Below are 15,906 nucleotides of genomic sequence, written 5' to 3' on the forward strand. Positions count from 1 at the left end.
AAAATCAAGATTCTGTACAGCTAGGCTAACGGTTACAAACAACAACAACAACAACAACAAATTCTAGTCATTCCCATGTCAGCCTCCCCCCCCGTGTATCCAGTATAATGAAGGGACTACACAGCCATTCAGGGGAAACCAAAGGCAGGTAGAGTGGGATTGGGGGGTTATTTATAAGAGGTGTTCGGGCAACTAAACGTCCATTCCAGTCCTTTCCATTTAGTCAGTCAGTCCTTCCAGTGGGCGGGCAGGCAGGCAGGCAGGCAGGAGAGGGGGGATGGAATTAGGCTTTCAAGGTGGGAGGAGGTCGGAAACACCCCCTTTAAGACCAGTGTTGAGACTGAAAACAATAAGTTAGCAGGAAACTTGTTGAGCTACCCAGCGAGACCACACTGGAGGTGAAAAAGAGTCATTAGTGGTGTTGCTCACAGGTCGACGTGTGGACCAAAAAACAGGGGCCGGACTGGGCTATTTCAGGTAGCCACTTAGGCAACAGTCCAAACCCTCCTTTCCATGAAGGTCTATGGTTCAGTCAGCTCTGGTGGTTTCCTTGAGAGCTTTTGCTTCACTCCTCCTCTTTTTGAAAAAAGTTTATATTTCATCATTGAGTCGTTTTATCTTTCTATCTTTAAGTCCATGCTGCCACTACGCGCTGTAGCATTTTTTTTTTCCCTCAACGTGCCAACAGTCAGCTGTGGAATGAAATGACACAAGAAGGGGGGGGACAGATGTTAGCGCCATTTTATTGTTCCCTGGGAAAACTGAGACACAGTGAAAAGTTAAACTGAGGTTTCACATTTATTTTCACCTACAATGGACCGTCCTATGCATAAAAAGACATACGAGTTTCAGTATAACAGACTCATTTAGAGACTTCCCATAGGACCGTGTCAACTGTCAAAGATGAAAATGGATTTCTGGAGATGTCTCACCTGCATCACGATACCACACAGCGACAGCTCATACAGTCCTGACCGCTCTCATCAGGTGGGTTCAGCTTCCTCAGCTTATGCTGTCTGATCTCCCTAACCAGTGTGTAGAAGGCGTCCTCTACTCCCTGTAAACACACACGCATACACACACACACACACACACACACGTTACAGAAAGATCGGGCCCTTATAACGGTGCATTATAAGTGGAGTACACGGCATGCACCCCTTATAACTGACAGCAAACCTCTCCGGTGTACTCACCATTGAGAGGCCTGGCAACATCACTATGGCAACCCAGATATTTCAGACGGCGTTAATCAAGGCATCTTAATGATTAAAAGACAAGTCTTTGCACACTGTACTCTTCTGTTTGAATGACTGACTCTCTGCGAGTTCAATGATGAATGCGACAGTCTATATGTACCTACGTTATGTGTGACAGTGAGTCAGAGACAGGGGGAGCTGTGCGGCGACTTGTCCTTATAAAGCCTTTCAAATACTGTAGCTCTGTTCTCAGGCCAAGGTAACCTGGCTATGAGTCATTGCCTGCGGCATAATAAAATGTTTCCAGCAACACAAATCACTACCGCGAGCCATTCACTGCTCTTCATGTGCTTGAATACGCATGCAAAATGTAAAACTACAGAGCTATACTAAAACACTGTCATAACTTGTTTACTACAGTATGATACAGCACGGGGATGGGGGGGGGACTTCAAATATACATATAATCTGAGTTTTGTGGCTTGCAAAGATGGGAGGAAAAATTAACATACCAATGGAATTTGAAAAGTAATTTTGAATACCAGAGATAGAGGGAGAGAGAAAGGGTTCTCCCATTAAAGTGCACGTATAGTATTGTGGGTGTGTGCTTCTTGTTCACTACCTACCTGTCGTGTTTTGGCAGAGGTCTCGATGTAAGGGATGCCGTAAGAGCGGGCAAGTTCTTGGGCTTGCCTTGTGTCCACCGTGCGTGCCGGGAGGTCACATTTGTTTCCCACAAGCACCATGGGAACATCGTCTGAGTCCTTCACACGTTTGATCTGTTCTCTGTGGATTGCAGGACAAGAAAATTGCCATAGTTGACATTTAATTGCAAAACTTTTCCTTAACCCACCCCAGCTTTTGCATTTAGTCACGGTGACATATCCTCCCTGCTTCATGAACAACAGCCGCTCCAGCACTGCTGAGCCAACCACCCAGGGAGCTCTAGGACCCTGAGGAAGAGCCAGGGCCCGCCGGTGCTTGGCTGTGCTGCACTGCTGAAGGAGAGAGGTGGAGAGGAAGGCAGGGAGGGGGAGGGATGGACAACAGGCAGACTGCGAACAGCATTACCTCATCACTACAGCAGCCAGCACCAAATGCCAGACAGCCAGGGGGAACTGAGTGAGAGGAGTGGGTCAGATCAATCTATAAGCTCAGCCCTTCTTCTCCCTAAGCCACAGTACAGCAGGATGCATCGCCTACAGTCAGCCCTGCCCATCTGCAGTCAACACTGCTAATGGCGTTTATAACCACAGTTCCACATGTTACCCTGTGTAGACCATTGCCTTGTTATATGCTGGTGAGGCAGGTATTTCAAGTCTAACTGGCATATTCTTTTTTATTAAGATTATTTTGTTGGCATTTTTTAAAAGGTCTTTATTGACAGGACAGCTTAAGACCAGAAAGGGAAGAGAGATGGTGTATGACATGCAGCAAAGGGCCGCAGGTCGGAATTGAACCCTGCAGCCGCTGCGCTAAGGACTGAGCCTTTGTACATGAGGCGCACACTCCACCAGGTGTGCTACCCAGGTGCAAAATAAAAAAAAAAAAATGTAATCAAACCTAGAACATGCCTGTCTGAAAAGAATTTTTTCACACTCCGTGCGGTAAAATCATGAGACGAGCTTCCAGAAGAAGTTTGTTTGGGAGTGGGAGTCTGGAATAGAGGATTTTATATCCTGTATCAGAATTGTTTTCAATAAATTTCAATAAAATTACAGAAAACTCCAAAAGAAGATATAATCTTATCAATTTGGTGCATTCTTGAGTACGGTAGAATACTGCTGGCTGGTTCAAATTAAAGAAGAAATTGCCTTAAGCTGGTTTTAAGCACGTACCATGCCAGTATGTGCCAACAGTTTCGCAAAAATTCCTCTGACTATTTTTGCCAGTAAAATAGACAACAGATCTTTAAATAACTCAACAGCTCTAACCGAGCCACCACCTATTCTAGCATCCAACTAAAGATCCATGCACACTTTCACAAGTTGCACAATTGTTTTACAGTGATACTTGCAGTTGTGTTAAAGCCAGGCCCCAAAAAGGCTGGGCTACAGTGGCAATAAGACAAACAAATGTGTGTGTAAGAAACTCAAAAACCCTGCAAATCTGTAGAGGAGGTGGCAAAGTAAATATGCAGCCTCTTTTACTTGCTACCTGCTAGACTGGCAAGTGGGTGTCTAATGTGATGAGAAAGACAAAATGTGGCAAAGAGGGAGAATACTGTCATCTCCAGCTGAATCTCTCCCCGCTCCCTCCCTTTCTCCTTCCCTGTCCTTGAAAGTGCTACCTCTCCCCGCTCCCCTAATTGAGTCAGGATCGATTTCATTGGCATCGTGCTGTAATCCTCCAGTTGGGGGCTAAGCTTTCTTTAGCCGTGTTAAACGCTACAGCATGACATCACCCAACTACTGCAGAGAGCTGGCACACATACGTATACACACCCCCTCTCTAACCAGACCCCATGGGAGTCCCTGCAACACACACTGAATACAAAAATACACATACACAGAACCTTGGAGAGAGAACTAACAGAAATGATTTTGTGTCTGAACTCCACCCCCGACTGGCCAGTGAATACACAGGTTCACATCTGCAACAACAGATCTCATAATGCTAAAAATTATTGTCATGATTTGTGGTGCCCCTGCATCCCTAAACCCAAACCATCTTTCTCTGCCTCACTCTTACACACGCACCTGTACTGGTGAATGTCCTCAAAAGACTTGGTGTTGTTGATGGCGAAGACACAGAGGAAACCCTCCCCTGTCCTCATGTACTGATCCCTCATGGCGCTGTACTCCTCCTGACCTGCAGTGTCCAGGATGTCCAGCAGGCAGGTTTCCCCGTCAATCACAACCTGTTTCCTGTACGAGTCCTGCAGAAAAGGGGACAAAGTCCAACAATTAAAAAGAGGTGGTAAAAATGTGTGAATGAGCAATCTTACAAAAGTCAAACAAAACGGATGGTTCAGGTAGAATTTGAGACACTGTGTGCGACTTCAGACTTGACCTGAAACTTGAGATGCGGAACATTTTAACAAAAATAAATTACAACATTACAGTACAAATCTCTTTTTTTTACTGTAGTCAATCCTCTCAAAATACAACACACGCAAACGCACGAGCCCCGTCTGTGCGTAACGTAGAGTTTTTCCTGCATGCCTCCTCGACGTGTCGACAGCCAATCACCAGCATTATTAGCTCTTCGTAGAAGCAAGCTGCATGCTTATTTGCTAACCGACGTTGAGATTTACTCCTAAGGTATCGAAATTTGGTATTGAATTACGAGGCATTTTTCGCTACTCGATACTATGGAGGCAATTCGGTCGGTTCCTAAAAAGTATAGAAGTTCGGTGCCCGGCCCTATTGTTGCATCTTTGGCCTTGGCTATTCAGTGCTAAGCAACATGTCCATATACAAAACACACAGAGATATGATGTTGATTGTATGTGTATCAAGACGTATGGGTTATTAATTCCCTGTCCACTTCCGGGTCCGATGCACATCTAGAGATCAGAGGAGCAGGGTATCGGAGCCAATGTTTAGCCTTCCAACACGCAGCCACAAAAACATCGAGTGCCGTCCCTTTGTTTGTTAGAGCATAGGGGCCAGGAATGCAAATACACAAAAAGGACATTGTCTGGCCAGAGGCAGGCGTGGTGAGAAAGAGAGGGAGAGAGTGGAGAAAAAGAGAGGAGGAAACATTCTCACAAGCTTCACTCTCCTCTTTGCAATGTCTGCAATCTTGTTCAGTGTCTTGTTTCCATGAAAATATAGCTAAGAATTACAGAAGGGCGGAGTAAATATTTCTTCCTAAAAGAAAATTAGGAATTTCGTCTGATCGTTAGACTGAGCGGTCTCTCTTTTTTTAACAATACAATCGACCCTTGTCTACCTTTCAACCCCAATACCCAATACGCCTCCCACAAGAAGAATGTGTAAGACATGCAGAAGTGAGTCCTACCTCTATGGTGGGGTCATACTCATCCACAAAGTGGTTCTGGATGAGCTGGATGGTAAGTGCACTCTTGCCCACACCTCCAGCTCCCACCACCACCAGCTTATACTCCGTCATCTTTGCCGCTGCTGCTCACCACACACACACCGCTGCTGGAGAGAAGAAAGGTGCAGGTTAGCACTCTGAGATTATCGGGTTTGGACACAACAACAGACATACACAGAGCTTTGACAGGCTATTCTCTGCCACTGGACTGCCATGATGTGGTCCACAACCATTGCTGCCCAGTGGTGAGAGACATCAGTGGTTTTGGTGTGTGTGTGTGTGTGTGTGTGTGTGTGTGTGTGGTGGGGGCTAAGGTTGAGACCCTCAAATGGGAATGTGAAAAATGTGCTGAAGGTACTCAATGTTCCAATGCTCTCCCGCTCAGTGTGAGCAGCAGAGAGTGTGTATGAGAGGGAGAGCTAGGGAGGCAGCGAGGGAGAAAAAGAAAGGGCATGCCACTGGCAGACTGGTCCTCATAACTCAGGCTGAAACCACTGTGACAGATGCCAGAGCAAAATTATCAAATTTCAAAAAAAATCTGAAAAATACAGCAACCAATGAGGAAAAACACAATGAACAAAAAACATTTTGAAAGCGAAATGTGTCAAAAAAAAAATTAAATATCTGCACCGTTCTTCCTTTTCAACACTCACTATTCACTAATACTAACAAAGCTATGCTTTTTGCTATGACCTGTTTGTTGGTTTGCCTTGCTTCTTCCATAGGGATCAATCCATAGTAACAGAATGAGGGGCCTAAAAGAGGATTTTATGACTCCAGGTGTGCCTGCAGTTGTCCCCTATGGACCCACTGAACCCACTTAAGAGGTCTAGTCGATGTAACAGGGCTGCTCTGATTATAAATCAAGACATGTTATTAAAGAAACATGTCGGTCTCTTGAGAAAACATGAGTGATATCCATTTTCTGTAGGTTAAAACTTACACAACACAGGTTGGCCTAAACATCACCTTTACATGAATTAATGGACCTACAGTAGAGTGTATCTGGAAAAATTTAAGTAAAGCAGTTCCAACATGGACAAGTACAATTTTAAGTACAGTTCTGAATTGGAAAAAACATCGTTCTTCTTAATCATCCAAAAGATAAATGGGCTCAAAAGCCATTCTTCACATCTAAGAAACTATTAATTAAAAGATTTTGAAATAATTTAGTTGCGAGGAGTATTTTGTAGTCAACAGGTCGAGATGTTGTAAAATGGCTGGGTGGAAGTAAGCAGTGAAGAAAAAACAATTTTCGATTTTACCAGAAGGACCAGGCATACTCAAAATGTGGGAATTTACAGAATATGCAAACTGTTCTATCACAATGTCAACTCTGGAGTCAGACCACACATGTATGTCCATAAATAGACACAAGGCAATACAAAGACACACACACAGATCCCAACATCACTGCTAATCAGTGAAATTGTTGAGTCATGTTGAGTCAACTTGCAGCAAAAGTAGTCATATGGGTGTTTCCACTACATACATACAGTGGCACAGTGTGACTAAGCTTACTGCAAATGTATCACCTTTGCTAAGCAATTACCAAATCTAGCCTATGACCTGAAAACGATCTCATACCAGCCCTGCAGTAGACATGATGGCACATGATGAGTCAGAGTTAGAGAGACATGAAGCTATCATGGAGATTTTGCTAGGTGAAATGAAATACAAGCTAAGGGCTAGTGTGACTAAAACCTATGGCTAACTTTGGTCTGCTGGGAGGCCCATGGCAACCGCAGGAGCCTCCCGTGGTTATAGCTTCAGTTTGACATTGTGCAGACAACAATGAGTGGTCAGGTCACGTCATCACAGCAATGTCATCAGAGCTTAGAGAAACATCACTGGAATTCCTGTACCTCCCAGGATTGGCACTTTAGTTTCACTTTTTGTTTGACAGAAGTGACCAAAAACTTGAATTCAAGTTCCCATATTATGCTCATTTCCAGGTTCATAATTGTATTTTGAGGTTGTACCAGAATAGGTTTACATGGTTTCATTTTCAAAAAAACACGCTATTTTTGTTGTACTGCACATTTCCGCAGCTCGTCTTTTCACCCTGTGTGTTCAGGTCTCTGTTTTAGCTACGGAGTGAGGCATCGCACTTCTATCCCATCTTTGTTGGGAGTCGCACATGCGCAGTAGCTAGGTAAGGACTACTAGCTAGAAGCTAGCGCTGCTAGCGGTTAGCCACCTCGTTCTCAATGGCAACACACTGCTACAACACTATAGAACTACTTACATGTCCCTGTTCTGCAGGTATTCCACGCAAAGTTGGAAGTGTGCCCTCGTTTAGAAGAAGTCTCCCGGCTAACCCTGCTTTGTACTGACCGAAGTTGGAGGAACAAACAGTTAGCTGATGTGGTATTAGCTAAAGTGGTTAGCGCACACCAACGGTTTTGGCCGATGACGTAGACGGCCCTGCCGAGTTTGACCAGCTCACCCGGAGACCGAAGGCAGGATACATTAAGAAAACGTATCTCACTCAAAACAGCATGGATGTTTTTTTTCCAAGTTTATATGAGTGTAGAAGCACCAGAGACCCAAAATAACACCCCAAATCACAGAAAAAGTTTTTTTTTTTCCATAATATGGGCACTTTCAGACATTTTTACAATTTATACTTTGAATTTAATTGAACAGTGTCATCGCCACTTTCAACACAAAATTACAGTAATGACATCCAAATCATACTATATCCTGTTAGAAACAGTTATCTACATCTGCACCACCTTAACACCCAAAGCAGCCTTAAATTGCACTTCAAAAGTAGTCTGTCATACATCCCATAGTTTGGAGTGAAATAAGGTCACATCGGGTTAAACATCTCGGCCTGTTCATCGACAGTGTCTCACTTTGCTGAACGTTCCTTAAGTGAGCTCAAGAAGAAAATCACTAACCTGACCCACCTGCTAAGAGTGTGTAATCAATCTGTCAGGATTTCATGAGCACCGCGGGTCACATATGCTGTTTTACCTTGTCCAGAGAACCAAGTGTCATCCATAAACATAAAATGCACTCCGTGTAGCTCTGTTAAGCAAACTCCTCGCTCACTATAGAGTGGTAAACAACAGCGCTTCAGCCATCCTGAGCAGAACACATACACACACTCTCTCTTGTGCTTTGTCTCCCAAGGGAGCACACACACACACACAGCTGGAGTGAATCTTAAACTCAACTTGTTAGAAAGAGAGAAGTAACTGGTGACATGAACACTGGACAGTTTAATGAAAGGACTACATGCAAAAGCATCCAAAAAAACTCAACTCCCCAGTAATGGAGAAACTAGATGGCAGGTTATAGATAGAAGTTATTGTTACATTATGTTGTTAATACAGGTTTTAAATTTGACAATGTAGTGTGGTACATTGCAAACAAAGGTCAGATATTATATTGCATTAAAGTCTAGTCTAAAAATGGCAATTCAACCTGTGCTATGTAATAAAAAATAAAAATGTAACAATCTGATCGAACCGTGACCGTAGAATCAAAAATGTAATCGAATCGAGGATTTGGAGAATCGTGACACCCACAGTGCCGATCAACTAGTGCCGGTAGTGACAATGATAATCAACCTGTCAATGGCTTCGTCGGTTATATCCACATGCTTTAAGAAGTCCACCATCATTCCTGTGCCCAAGAAAACAAGATCAGTCGGCCCGAATGACAGCCGCCCTGTGGCACTCCCCTCCGTAGTGATGAAATGCCTTGAACGCCTGGTCAAGGATCACGTATGCTCCTCACTACCTAGCACAGTGGACCCATTACAGTTTGCCTTCCGTTCCAAACGATCAACGGAAGACGCCATAGCACACATTCTCCACGCCACCTTATCTCACCCGTAAAAGAAAGGAAGCTATCTGGGATTAAACACCTAACTGTGCATGTGGATCCTTGACTTCCAGGTAGGCAGCTCTCATCCTTAACCGTGGAGCACCCCAGGGCTGTGTCATAAGGAGCAAGGTTACCTCCCCTTTTTCTGCTTTGCCCGCCCAGAGAATTTGGCCCACCCATGAGAGAGAGACATCATGGCTTTCAAACGAGCAAAGTGGCAGTTGGTCAAGGCCACACCCCCACCCTCCACCTTGCACCCCCCTCTCCTCCTCAATAGCTACAGACACAGAAATGGCACACACTAAGGAAAGCTCATTGTGGGACTATCACTAGTGGCTGTAATTCTGCACCAAGGCTGAAATTCGGGTAAGAGACTTCAGATACAGTATTAGTGGACCACTAAGGTCTATATAAAAGCATCCAAAGAGCACCACGTCATGGGACCTTGAAGGAGCGTTTAGGGTAACATTTCACTGGAAGTGTACCCCATACGATGTGACAAATAAAAGTGATTTATTTATATTTTTCTCACCACCTCTCTGTAAAAACGTTGTGTTATTTGTGTCCGAGAAGTGTGACTATGCGGATGTGGGGGCAGACTTAGATTAGCCAAGACCAAGACTGGCTGCCCGATGTTAATGATTGACAGGAAAGCAGATTTGCTAACTAAAGACACCATTTAGCTGCTCTCATTCAATCACACAGACACACATGTTCCTGCAACGATTCCCTGATCTCGTAAGTCATTGTTCGCCCTAATGGAACAGGTAGCTCTGAACAACGTCACCAATATCAACAATGGTCTCCTTGTAAAAACACCCTCACTGCTATAATTCTCAAGCGCAACAGGAAGGGAATTATCCTGAATCCTCAGTCTTGTGGCCAAACATTTAGCTTCCTTTTCCCTCACTGTAAATAAATCAACCTGGTACACAGTGCAGCCCACCCTGGCTGGAGTACAGAGACCGTGGCAGAGCCGCAGAGCCAGCCTCGCTCCTTACAGCCTCCTCCAAATAAAACAGCAGCTGCGCGGAGAGACTTATGCAGGGCAGACAGACGCTGGAACACCTTTGGTCCCTGTAGGCCACAAGCTCAGGACAGGGCAAGGATTCACATCAGGGCTAGGTTAATGTGATGGAAACAGCAAGGACACAAAATAACATGTTACATTATTATAGATTTGTCATTGGGGTTAGAGAAAGTGGGGTTTTCAGGGGATGAGGAGTGTGCTAGGGCTACAAAGAACGATTATTTCATTACCAATTAATATGAGCACAGACACATTAGCATATATTTGAGCGTCTTTTAAAAACCCACCTTTATACATTAGCTTTTGTGTAAAGGGCAACACCCCCTTTATGCTGTATTTGAAAAAAAAAATTATTCATGTTTATTCTTATTTATTTCTTCATATGTATTGCACCTGTGTGTGATGCACTTTGTAAATGCGTGCTTTTAAAAGTGATATACAAATAAAGTGTTACTTGCCTCAAACAAGGCAATGATAATTGCTTACCATGACACAATGATGCACACAAACACGTGATTATTTTAATAACCAATATAGATCAAAATGTACCAAAACTTAAATCCCAAACAGAAGCCTTTTCTATATTGTTTAAGAGCTTTTATGCCAATACAACTCACTGAATTGAACTGATAAGCAGTAAAGATGGAAAATGTAGGACACACATACAGCAAACAAAAACAGACTGACACCTGCAGTCTAACACACCCACAGCTCTCCAGATTCTGACATGGTTGGTTGCCACATTTCTTCTATATAACCAGATCTCAAGAGTACACCTGCCAAACGATTGAAAATGTACAGCCTAAAATATAAAGTCAACACACCCGCGCCCGGTACTGGAGAAGTGGAGAAAGGAAAACAGACAGCCGTGCCATCTCTTCTCAAACTAGGCCAAGTCAGCAGCTGATTAATAATCCACACATACATATGGAGATGAATAGCTAAATTAATCATTGATAGCGATGTTGTCGCTTTCTCAGAGCCACTTGTTGTTAGTAGGGGTTCATACAGAGCTGTGCTTAGTGGAGATAGAGAGGATGGTTGAGGACACAGCCGCTGAAGATCACAACCGTTAGCGCACGCGTCAATCTTTTTACATCATTTTATCCACACATGGGGACGAAACTTTTTGTCTGTTTTTTAGTGTTTTACTTCTGCACACACAGATGGTTATCCTGCATCTATAGCGGTGTCATGCCCTCGTCTGCAGTCCTAATATTCATACTGTTCAGTAATTACTGTCAGTGCATGATTAACCTGTGCAGATTTTGTTCGCCCCAGATGTGCAACAGTTGGCCACATTTACACCTGCACAGTACACCTGTAAAAACCTACACGCAACCACGACGAGGTCACGCAACGTCCCACTTTTTATACACTGCACCTGACAAAAGTAATAACCCCACAGCGATGTGACCTGCACTAACACATCAACTCACTGACCTTAAACAGAGTATGCCTCCTGCTACCACTGTTCACTCACACACACGGCTCTGAGAAAGGCCTTTATCTTGTCATCTACAAGTCTGTGACCTCTTCCATTTCAAAGTCCCCAATATATTTGCAGAGCCGTTCCTTTTTTTGATCAAAGAGCACTTTACAGTAATTCTGTGTTTAGGGTTATTTATAGCTCGCAACCTCCAGCCTGGGAAATTAACAGTTCGTTTTGAAACCCTAGAACCCCGCCTGGACCAAGAGGATAATCTTACATGACAGCTTACGGTGGGTGCGAGTACAGAGCAGTGAGAGGGGTGATGGTAGGAGAGTGGCTGAGGGGTGAGGGCTACTCTTACTATATGCCAAGGGCATAGAAAACCACAGGAGGGAGGGGTCGACCTGGAAACTGAAAAATGTATAAAGAAATCAATAATGAAAATGCTCAACATTCGCCAGCTTTGTCCCAGCTAATTCGGCCGCCTAGCTCTGATAACTACGGCGAATAAACACCTCGTTACTTTTTCTATGGTTCCTGATAACCTGGCAAACAATCCCACCACTTTAAAACCTACAGTGCAAGGAGGAGGACACATGAATGACCATCTTCCTCAACATGCATTCTGCTCTCCATTAAAGATCTTAATTGGTTAAAGAATCCATACTGGCAGAGCCACAAGCCCACTGCAGAGATAATAGATTTTTAATGGAGCTATGACGGTAAGGAGACCCTCTCTAGGGAGGTATCACGGTCGAACACTGAGACTCCAAGACCCATCCTAGAGCCTCGACAGCACACCGCTCCCTCCCACTGCTCTCTCCGATGAATGACATCATCCTCCTAAACTGCATCCAAATATAAGTGTTGACCTGCAGCGAAGGAATCACTATTCTGCTCTCTAAGGCCGATGAAACAACAAGTGAAATGAAGTCTATCAACTGAGAGATAACATCTACTTGTTGGACTATAACCCCTTTAAACAACATGGCATCATGACTTTGCGTAAACATACACGCAAAGCCAAGTGGCGGGTTATCTGTACGCATTATGAGCGATCCGCGTGTATGTCTACGCTGTATACAGTGGACGGCAGTCTGCAACGTCACAGCGTAAACATACATGCCACGTGGCACTTACTTTCTAAAGCCGCGTGGCGTGATATCGCGAGACTACGTCACACGCGGGTTCTAGGAAAACAAGAAACGGACAAACGGTTGGGATTAGGAAAAGAACGGGGTTGGCTTTAGGAAAAGAAGAAAGCGACGGTCGAGTTTAGGAAAAGAACAAAGGTGTTGGCTTTGGAAACGCCACACGCGGGACACGATCCCCGCTCTCCTGGGTGAAAGTCCTGTGTTTTACCCATCCACCACCTCAACCAACCTCCCTGCGCGGCGATTCGCCCTTTCATACTACCCCCTACGGCGTCAATTCACACGCAATCGCAAGGTAATGTAAGTCAATGGAGGCCAAACGGCGTTGATAAACACACTAAAAAGCGAGTATGCGTCTTGATAACACGCCAATAATGGCATACGAATTGGCGTGTCATACATACGCCGCTTCATGAGATCAGTCTGCTTTAAAACAGCATTATCCATTTAAGTCTTCTCCTAGGGTAGGAAGCCAGAGAAAATACAAAAACATGAATGAAAACTATAATTTTGATCAAAGAGACTCTCAGGAGAAAATCCTTAAATAAACAATTCCTCCTCCTGAGATTTTCTACCTTACAAACATGTATACAAAAAGAGTTTCTGCATGTGTCTGTGTGCATGCTTAAACAAGCTGCTTTTAAAAGCACTGAAGTACAAGTGACCTTTTCCCCACTGGGTCATCCTTTCAGCTTGTCGGGTAGGGTGAGACGGTGGAGGCAGCAGCAGAGATGAAAAGGCCAGCTGACCTCCACACAAAGGCCTGCCAGTTAGAGGAGCCATTGGGCTTATCATCAGACACCAATACTCCCAACACTGATTTTTGCAATCAAGAAGAATACATGAATCTTGTCCAGTTGTTTTAGTTTGGGAGTGCATGTGAAAACGCTCTGCACAGAAAGCATTACGTGGATCACAAACACTACAGAAAATACCAGTCAACCTGTAAAAGATCCCGCAAAATGTTCTGTCAGTTCTGCAAAGAAAAAATGATTTAAAACCAACCTCCGTGACCCGAAGACTTAGAAAGAACAACAGTATCGACTCAGGAGTATAACATTAAAAAAAAATATACAAAAAGAGCATATCCTGAGCCATCTTTAAATTTCAAACCGACCCATGTAACACATTAAAAGCCTCCAGATGAAAACAATATGAAAAGTTGCATCCAGAAGAGTCACTCTTATTTTGGCAAGCAGCTGGGCACCACCCAGGCTAACAGTTGTTCAGAGAAAGGGACACGAGATTATCATCACACCTCTATCACTGGCTGGACTATCTCCAGCTGTTTTCCAGCTGCCTGAATTCTTGCCTTCACTCCGACCCTACAGACGCTGATGTCAAAAATCATACGACTGGTAACACTGGACCTCCTTAGCCCAATGTACTCAAGCCTGTATGATCATGGAAAAACGATGTGGTTTTTACACGTCGCTCATATAGGATGCTTGGGTCAGCAGCTGTGATGTTGTGATGGATACACAGATGTGACGTGAACAGCAGTCGGTTACAGTCATATGTCAATAAATCAACATTAAACACAAAAGTTGAACACTTTTTGCTTTGTTTTCTAAGAAGGCACTGACTTGATTATTACTAATACTTTGTATAATGACTACAAATTCATGTTGCCAAAGATTTAGGTCAGCGGATGGGTAAATGGTTTCTCCTCTAGTCTACAGTCCCTATGGTCATCATTTGAGTGACGACCAACTGTACATTGCGGTCTTTTTTTTTTCTTCCTTTTAAACTTACTAAACTGTTTTAGCAGAGAGCTTCCAGAGTATTTCTAAATGCCTTGTAATGGAATCTAACTTCCGCAGTGATACATTGAGTTTTTACTCAGTGTGACGGGGCGTCACCCTACTTGTCTGTGTGGCCAATATCGGCAGCAGCAACCTCACACTCAGCGTTGTCTTTATTGGACAAAAATAGAGCCGAGAGAAAGTAATTCCTCTTACTATTGCATTGTTAATTTGAATGCCTTCGGTTTCTTTTTCAAGCTAAAGATGACGGGGAAATCCAGGGCGGTCTAACGTTAATGTTATTCCTCCATGACCAAGTTACAAACCCCGAACTCAAGGGAGACTGTTCATCAAAATAGATAATTATTATTATTATTTTTTTTAAACACAACAACAATAGGCACACTTAATAATCTATACAATTCCCCATATACGTAGCCAAGACTAAAAAGCAAGCATGAGTAGTGGAGCTCGACAGATAAAGCTCGCCGGGCGTGAATTCAAATGTTATGATAGCTAGCTAACATGTTTTAACTGTGGACCGCAATCTCCAGCGGTGCCCAAACACTGTAAGCATTTTAAAGCGGTAACGTTACCATTAGACAGAAACAGTCAGTGCCGACATATTTCGGACAGAGGAATGTGCACTGCATACTTACAACGAGCAGAGGTCTAATTAGCGACAAGAGCGACGTTTCGTCTACCGGTGAAGAAGAAAAAAGATTCAACTCTGTTGCCTCTTAGCTGTAACGTTGGCGTTTATCAGAAGGAAACAAAATGTTCTCGGTCCGCTTCCCGCCGTCTTTAGCATCTGCACCTTATTCTATCTGGTAACGCGTTTAATTTTCAGTAGCTGTAATGCACCAAGGCATTCATTGGTTCTGGGTAAAACGAGCCCGCGTTGAACAATGTGCTTCCACAGAGAGCAGAGGGGATGAGGAGTGTCGAGCCCACGCCCAGCTCTATCAAACATAGAACCGCCCCGGTTACCGACAGTATGGTTACCGTGCATGTTACTGCTGCATTCATATACTGTCGGAAACATTGACACTCGTCGGTTAAGACGTGAAGAGCTGACTTCCAGAAGTACTTAAATCCAAGTGTACAAAGTGTCACTTAAACGCGACAGACAAGAAATCCCTGCAAACATATGCTGCAATCATTTGAATGTGGTGATGAAGGCCTGTTGTTTTTTTTAATTTATTATTATTTGGCAAGAGATTTCTTTTTTTTAATTACTGAGGTCAAAATTCCTACAGCACAACCCCACCCACTTGAGAAAACTAACCACCAACCAAACTTTAAAATTTTCTGAGCATAAAAAAAAAAAATGACTAGACATTTTATTTATAAATACACCCCCTAGATTTGAACTAATTTTGGCCTAATGGTTGTTTTACAAAGCCCGCTCGTCACCGGAAAAACATGCACTTCTGGTGGAGAATATTACATCCCTGCTAATTTATTTTATTTTATTTATTTTTTTGTCTAAAACTCTGTT

General features: G+C 43.7%; 1 protein-coding gene across 2 annotated transcripts; it reads right to left on the minus strand.

Annotated features, from left to right (window-relative positions):
- Nucleotides 1–272: 272 nt before the first annotated feature.
- hrasb (HRas proto-oncogene, GTPase b) lies at nucleotides 273–15,411 on the minus strand. Of its 2 annotated transcripts, none has more exons than XM_028584676.1 (6): nucleotides 15,065–15,411; nucleotides 5,166–5,308; nucleotides 3,899–4,077; nucleotides 1,826–1,985; nucleotides 933–1,057; nucleotides 273–692 (listed from the first exon to the last, which is right to left on the minus strand). In XM_028584676.1, exons 2-5 carry the CDS (start codon nucleotides 5,274–5,276, stop codon nucleotides 938–940), a joined length of 570 nt encoding a protein of 189 aa, XP_028440477.1. In that variant the 5' UTR covers nucleotides 5,277–5,308; nucleotides 15,065–15,411; the 3' UTR covers nucleotides 273–692; nucleotides 933–937. The 2 variants fall into 2 exon arrangements, with proteins under 2 accessions (XP_028440477.1, XP_028440476.1); XM_028584675.1 differs by having other exon boundaries at nucleotides 5,166–5,311.
- Between the last annotated feature and the right edge of the window lie 495 nt (nucleotides 15,412–15,906).

Source organism: Perca flavescens, chromosome 8, assembly GCF_004354835.1.
Source record: "Perca flavescens isolate YP-PL-M2 chromosome 8, PFLA_1.0, whole genome shotgun sequence".
In the NCBI taxonomy this organism is placed as follows: Eukaryota; Metazoa; Chordata; class Actinopteri; order Perciformes; family Percidae; genus Perca; species Perca flavescens.

Bases quoted from the DNA above. Each gene is read 5' to 3' on its own strand.
- hrasb (XM_028584676.1), bottom strand. From the start codon at position 5,276: ATGACGGAGTATAAGCTGGTGGTGGTGGGAGCTGGAGGTGTGGGCAAG. The intron at 4,078-5,165 runs GTAGGACTCACT...CCTTTTCTGCAG, and splicing joins AGTATGACCCCACCATAGAG to GACTCGTACAGGAAACAGGT. The intron at 1,986-3,898 runs GTGCGTGTGTAA...TGCAATCCACAG, and splicing joins GAGGACATTCACCAGTACAG to AGAACAGATCAAACGTGTGA.